Source organism: Epinephelus moara, chromosome 20, assembly GCF_006386435.1.
Source record: "Epinephelus moara isolate mb chromosome 20, YSFRI_EMoa_1.0, whole genome shotgun sequence".
Lineage (NCBI taxonomy): Eukaryota > Metazoa > Chordata > Actinopteri > Perciformes > Serranidae > Epinephelus > Epinephelus moara.
In genome coordinates this window covers 33,307,148-33,314,676 of record NC_065525.1, presented here as the reverse complement: position 1 = coordinate 33,314,676, position 7,529 = coordinate 33,307,148, and the positions used below count along the sequence as shown (strand labels likewise).

At 36.3% G+C, this 7,529-nt stretch overlaps 1 protein-coding gene across 1 annotated transcript in view; it reads right to left on the bottom strand.

Moving 5' to 3' along the window:
* LOC126408552 (creatine kinase U-type, mitochondrial-like) overlaps nucleotides 1–5,533 on the bottom strand; it is a 24,457-nt gene extending 18,924 nt beyond the window's left edge. Inside the window, exon 1 of the mRNA XM_050074176.1 lies at nucleotides 5,261–5,533. Coding sequence (XP_049930133.1) covers nucleotides 5,261–5,406 — 146 coding nt within the window. The 5' untranslated portion in view covers nucleotides 5,407–5,533. The remainder of the gene's footprint in view (nucleotides 1–5,260) is intronic.
* Nucleotides 5,534–7,529: the final 1,996 nt, after the last annotated feature.

Genomic DNA, 7,529 nt, shown 5'->3' with positions numbered 1-7,529 from the left:
TCAAAATTTCTTATGTATTTTTATGGAACCAATCAATTTTAAGTTTTTAATGGCTTTTTTAGGATTTATTTAGTATTTTGGCTGTGACTGTACTAAAAGAAATTGCACTTGAAGACCTAAGAGTGATTCTTAATGCAATATTTCACAAATGCATGGGGTGTCCGAAAACTTTTTTCCACCACTGTAGGTTCCTGTTTCCTGCTATCTGACAAAAGAAAAGAAAGGCTAAGATATTCCAATACAACATTATACAAAAACTGCATTTTACAATTGCTCCCGTAACAATCACCAGGCTGGGTGATGTGGTGAAATCCAAATATCACGATATTTTTGATCAAATGCCTTGATAATACTTCTGACTTCTGATAATACTCAAATGGTGACAGAAGTACTTGGCTCAATTGTGTCCTAAGTACTGACAGTAAGATAGATTGAATACTTGGTCGATAGTAGTTAGAAGCTATGCTGTGATAAAACTGGATCTGGTGACTGCAGAGTGTTCCAGGAAGTAGCCATCTTTTTTATCTAGCTATTTTATCTATTGCCTTACATTTTATCTACTGCCTTTGTTTGTTTTTAATATTATTCTACGGCCCTTTAACTGAGTGCACTAGAAATTTCACAATAAAGGAACCCTGAACCTTGAAAAACTGTTCCTTGAATAGCCACTTAAGGCTGGCTTAATTTCCAAAGACCATCCTGTTTTAGCCAATTTCCCCCTCCATGACAGCTGTACAGCGCAAGCGGCAACCTCCGAGGCTGAAAAATGAAGCCAGTGCGGAAGTGACAAAATCTGCATTTCACTGAATGGCCACTAGAGGCTGGCTCCAAAACAGAGTCAATCCCCATAGGCCCCCCATGTTAAAATGCCCAACTTTACTGCACAAATAACATGTTCACAGCCTGATACGAAAAAAAGTTTTGGTCTCTATAGCTAATGTCAACATTTATGACAACTGTGCTGAGGGTGATTTTTACATTATTAAGTCTGTGAGTCAAATCCATCCCTTACTGCTCCAGAGCTCCAACCTCTCATCCAAATACGGTCAAGTCTGGCTTCTAAAATCCAAGATGGCAACAGCCAAAAAGCTAAACTCCACAGACCAATAGGTGGCGTCATGGTAGCTACGACCATTATTTATACAGTCTATGGTACAAAAGGTGATTTTTATATAACTTGCCTGTTTAAATTTTATGCATAATTAAGAGCAGGGCCTCTTTGAGTGACAGACTGTCTGCGGATAGTGTCCTTGGCTTCTCAGTCAAATCCACCCCTCACTCCTCCACAGCTCCAGCCTCTCATTCACATATGGTCACTTGTGGCTCCAAAAAAAAAAAAAAATTAAGTGCCAAACTCAAGGCTTCAGAATGGGAGTCCACAAACCAGTGGGTGACACCACGGTAGCTATGCCCATCATTTTATCCAGCCCATGATAACTATTCATGCTTTCACAAATTATTTACACAATGAGATTTTTGATAAATAATAATCAGTGGGTAAAGACAGATAACAGAACAGCTAGAGCAGTCTGGTAGTTCAGAAAAATATATCACTTTACTGTAATGTAGCCTTTAAAACCAGGAAAAGACAACACTTACAACATACGATATCCAAAATTAGATGATCCCTAGTCTCATGTCAAGATATTAATATATTGCCAAGCCATTCTGACGAGGACATGGACATACATAAAGATTTTGTCAGGTATAAACATGGCTTCTCAGCTTATTCATCCTTCTCCTGGTCCACTACACAAAGGCAGAAGTTGAAAAGATGGTTAACATTATCTGTACTAGCACATGATCTGCTGCACTGATTTTTTTTTTTAAGTATTATTATCATTTTTCAGGGCCATTGATGCCTTTCTTAGATAACACCAGTAGATGGATGACAGGAAATGAAGGAGAGAACTGCATCTAAGGTTGCAGCCTATGGCCAGCGTCCCATCCCTTAAGAAACACAGGCGCCGCATTACAATGTTTTCAGAGCCAGGAAAACACAGGTGGTCACAGACACAATATGTGGGCCAAGGTTCAGATAAGTATCATCACACTCAATGTGCTCCAATATCATGTGCATATTGTAAAATGTGCATTTGTGTCTGTTTTTATCGCAGGATTTAATCATGCCAATGAACTGCCTGGTCAGCGTCTTAGAGCCCATATGTCCGAAAGGAACGATGGATGTATCGCTGGTCACTGTTAAACAGTCATGCTGGGCAATAGTCAACAGGACGTGCAGACACTATGGAGTTCATTGCCAAAGGATTATTTTAACCAACTTTGCTGCAGTTATCAATCAAAAATAAACCTGCCCTGTGGCCTAACCCTACATGGGCTTGTGACATATTTGATATTAGTGTTTTTATATTCTGTTTCACCAACATAACCACAAAGTCCCTAAGGTTACACTAGTTTTAATGATTAATAACAGAGTTGGGCGTATCTAGTTGGCAGGATTCAGGGTATGTCGTCAGCTTAATGATTATGCCTGTTAATTATATCAATAACACTTGATAAGGAAAAGCCATTGAAGGCTGTTTGGTTACTCTGGGAACTGAAACACACCTGAGGTAACCTCAGACAGCTGACACCCACAGACTGATCCCCAAACTGATAACAACACCTTTATAGTCAGTGAATGTTACTGAGTTAATTCACTTAAGTGCAAATTTAAGGTACTTGTACTTTATTTGAGCATGTCCATTTAATGCTACTTTATACTTCTACTTCACCACATTTCAGAGGGGAATATTTTGGTCTACTTTTCATTCTACTACACTGGACAGCTTTAGTGACTTCTCAGATCAAGATTTTAAACGTCAGACTTTTAATCAGTTTATAATGGGGTAAGTGGAAAAAAAATCAATACAGCTAAGTATCACAATATTTTTGTGTGGCGATATTGTATCATCACACAGTGACAAGTATATTTTTTTTTATTATATAAATATCAATATTACAAATACAAATTCAACTTTAAGTAGCCCACTAGCGTTATGAAAACTTTACCTTTAACTTTATCTTATTTGATAAAACAAACGTTGACAAAGTTTTCCTTCAAGGACATAATTTACAGTTAAGAAAAGGCAATAAATCGCAATATATCGCAATACTCAGCATATTGCAACACGTTTAAAATCGCAATAATATTGTATCGTGACTTAAGTATCGTGGAGCCTCTGGTGATTCCCATCCCTAGTTTATAATATGCATTGTTGTAGATTAAACTATCCAAAGGAATATAAAGTTGTGAAAATTATTTTTTAACATTCAGATGGAGCATAGACCGTAATGAATCAGGAATAAAAAAATCCTTTAATAACATATAACACACAGTGCTGGGAAGGTTACTTTTGAAATGTAATAGGTTACAGATTAATAGTTATCCTAGAACAAATTTAAGTTAAGTATTTTAATTACTTCTTCAAAGTAATGTAACTTATTACATTTGATTACTTTTTGATAACTTTTCTGACAAATGTTTTAAACTCAGTAATGAAGCTGAAAAATGTATAGGCTGTGCCAAAAGAAGGAATTTCTGTGCGGCAAAAAGACGCAAGGCAACAGAATGAATGTCATACACTACATATAAACTTTTTTACCAAAAAGAATACAGTCAGATGTAACGTCTTCGTAATCAACATTTTGATAAGTAACTGTAATTTAATTACATACCGTAAAACTTCAATTAATAGCCCGGGCTATTATTTGCTTAAATCACTGAACTCAATGGGCCTATATTTGGGACAGGCCTTTAATTCCTTTCACGAAAAACTGTTGCTCAACAAAGATCAGGAAACACCGTCAAATTGTTTATTTGAACCAGTATGAAAGTTACTTTTTTTTTTTTTTTTTTTTTTTAAAAAGAGGCTTTTGATAATATATCAATTATGGATCATTAATTTGATCTAGCTCCGACAGACAGTGCACTAGAGTGTGAGAGTTATGGCACTTGAGGATTACGACACCCGGCGTACCGACATAACACAACTATTAAAACAATACTCACAACTTGGATTCATTTCTATGAAAAACCCTTTTGATTCTTTTGATCTGAGGACGCTTACGGACTAAAGGAATATGAATAACTTACAGGGTAATCGAGGAATGGACACATCATTTGAGGTAGCTAACAACCCGAAGAATTTCTTTTAAAAAAAAGAACTGCTTGGTAACCAGACCAGGCTTCTAATAGAGACAGGCCTTTATTTATCAAAATGTGTGGCCACACCAGGCTAGTAAAAGAAACTAGGCGTTTAATTGAAGTTTTACAGTATTTTTTCTCAGTAAATGTAACTGATTACAACTACATTTATTTTGTGATTTAATTACTCCCCAACAGTGATCATAAGACTGAAAAATATGATATTTTGCAGGATGATTTTTACTTTTGATACCTTGCAATAAATTTTAAATGCAGTACTTTACATTGTTATTGTCTTTTAGTGTGGTATTGGTCCTTTTACATAAGTAAAAGAATTGTATACTTCTCCTACAACTCTTTACAGTAACATATTAGTAACATTTGGCCAGCAATAGATTGCGTTTAGACTCAGTGCATTGTAGGTGCTCTTTAGGTGTGTGACAGTTATGTAACACTCTGGGCAGGGTTTTATATCAGTCAGCAGATAAGATTTTGTTAATCTTTATAGATACACTGCTTTATAATGCAGCGTGAAGCAGGTCACGTAGGCTACGCGTCACCTCCCCAGCCTCTCAGTATGTCATCCATACAGCACAAGCTACAAGGAAACCAACTCTTTTTCCTTTTCCTAATAATAATGTGTCTAATATGTGGCAGAATTAACTTGTGGGCACTTCACCTTTTCTCATGAATGTTTTGTTACATCTGTATTTTAGGAGTAAAGGTGTGTTTGCGGTGCCTCTGAAAAAGAGACCATGTCAAAAACGGTGCGTTTAATAAAGTGACTGTTAACAGCTTTGGTTAGTATCTCATGACATCCAATAATATTCCAACTGTCACTATGTAATTAGCTGCTGTATGATAGTGTAAAGTGTTTTTCTACAGGTCAAGGTTATTGAGGCTGTTATGGTGGTTAAATTTCACGGTACTTTGATGTTTCACACCCCGCCTTTTTTTTACACATTAAATTGTCCCCGTAAAACACAATTAACCTGCGTTTAATTCGCGTGTCATGACATTATGAATAACCAGGACATGTTCATTAATGAATGTAAAGATATACAATTTGTTACAGAGCCATGTAACGGACACAGAGCGGTGGGGTAACGGTACCTGGCGGGGTACTGCCTGCGTACAGGCACTCCGGCGCTGACGTGTTCCCGGTGGAGCAGGAATCCAGCCGTTACTGAGCCCCCCACCAACGACAGGAGCCCGATTTTTCTTTTGGAGGAGAGGATTCTTGAGAAGCTGCTCGCCATTTTTGTTTTTTTTGTTTTCTGTGTAGGTGTTAAAAAGGTAATATTTCCACGGTCGCAGGAGGGAGGGACAGGTGGATGGGAAAGAGCGTCGGTGATGAACAGACTCTGGTGGAATGGTAACGGCGGGGAAGGCTTTAACCGGAGCGACGTCAAGATAGACGGAGACACATAGGACGACACCGGAAGTTCAGCTGTGGCTTCAAAATAAAAGCGTAAAAGACCAAGAACACTACGATTTCTTTACATAAATTTAATTTTGTTCAGAAATATATATCGAGTGAATAAAAAGTCTTAGAACTTTAACTTAAACCTGTTAAAAAAGGAAGCAAAAACAAAAGTGTTGCATTTTAATTTTGTTCTGTGTATTTTTTTAGTAATATAACACTGGCATTGTTATATATCTTTCCAATCACCATAAAAAGTGATGGAAATGATGAAAAAAAAAAAATCTCATAATATGTCAGCTTGCTAGTGTCCTTTTTATGGTATTAAATATCTTCCTTGGACCCTGTGTCCTCATATGAGGACATCACATTTTAGGTTTACTGGACCGTATACTTCATTCTGCTTAACTCAGACCTGTTGTCCTCACTCTTGGACACTTCTTTGTGCCATCTAGTGGTAGTAAGAGCACATTACACCAATCCATGTAAAAACAAGATGGCAGCCATCTCTGCCAGGTCAGTCTGCAGCTGACCCTGACACAAAAGTGGACAAGATACAGAACCTGATCACATTTATGGTTGAAAAACTTGTTTATTTATGAATAATAAATGTTGTAATTTGATATACTATACAAACTTTACCAATTTACCAATGGTAACAAGCTAAGACACTGCTATTAGAAAGATATTGTTTTATCAACAGCTCACCGAAGGACATTGGGACTATATTATCGTCTTGTTTGAGGACATTGGGACTTTATTATCGTCTCGTTTAAAGACATTGTCACTTTACTATCATTGACAATGTTTCGGGTTTTTTATACTTAGCCTACCTTGTCCTACTAATCCAAAATAGCAAGGAGAAATTAAAAATGCATACCCAACAAAAGTTCAGGTCTCAGGAGGATATACACAAAACACAATATATAATGTTGTTTTTCTTATTATTTGTACTTTAAAGAGGAAATATGAGCTGTCTGGAAATGACAGCCAATAAACAAACTTTTGATTTAACAAAAATTGACCTTGATTTTTTTCTTATTTCAGTTCCCTCCATCGGGTTAACTGTCCTCCAGCCAGGTGCTCTGCTGTCACATGACTATTAATGTGGCCATTCATTTAAAAACTCTAAAAATAAAAAAAAATAAAAACCCTCCCTGAATTTACATTTTGTACATGGTGGAAATAACCCCAAAGGGGCAGGTGTTCTTTTAATGAAAAAATACATAATACAGTAATTTATCTTACAACACATGCCATATTTCCTAAAAATGGGTATAATGTGTCATTTGTATTTGAAGTTAAATAAGATCACTGTTAAAGTCAGAATTAAGCAGGGTAAAACGTCCAAAATCTGGCTCAGGAAATAAAGCTGAAACCACAGCTGTTTTATATATATATGTTCTATGTTCCTTTTGGTGTCAAGTAAATATGACAAACATAAAAAATAAGAAGTGTGTTTTTGTTTCTCTAAATACTGACAGGGCCACAAAAATCATGATACTTAGAATTACCCATGTAAGTAGAAACATACTCATACATCTCACGTGTATGTTCTATTTAACACCTGCATCCAAAACCTGGAACGGCATTCAAATCAGCAGCAGCAGGTTAAAGGTAAAGACATATCTCAGTTTAACTGACTGGCATGAAAATCACTGCAAGTTAGGGCATGTCCTCAGTGATTTCTCTTTTAATCTGATTTCCCATTAAAGCAGTTTGAAAATTTATCAGCTGTTATACTTTTTTTTTTTTAACTACTTTGCTCTTCTATCCATTGCACAGGAAAACAAAACTAAAAAAAAATGAATTGCAGATGCAAACCAACACCAACTTTCAGGCTTGTTTTACAAATGTTGGAATTAATGGCAACTGGTTTGACAAATAACTACATGACAGTGATTAAAAAAAATCTGTATGTAGACGAATCAATCACATCTAAAATGTCAGTGGTTCAGA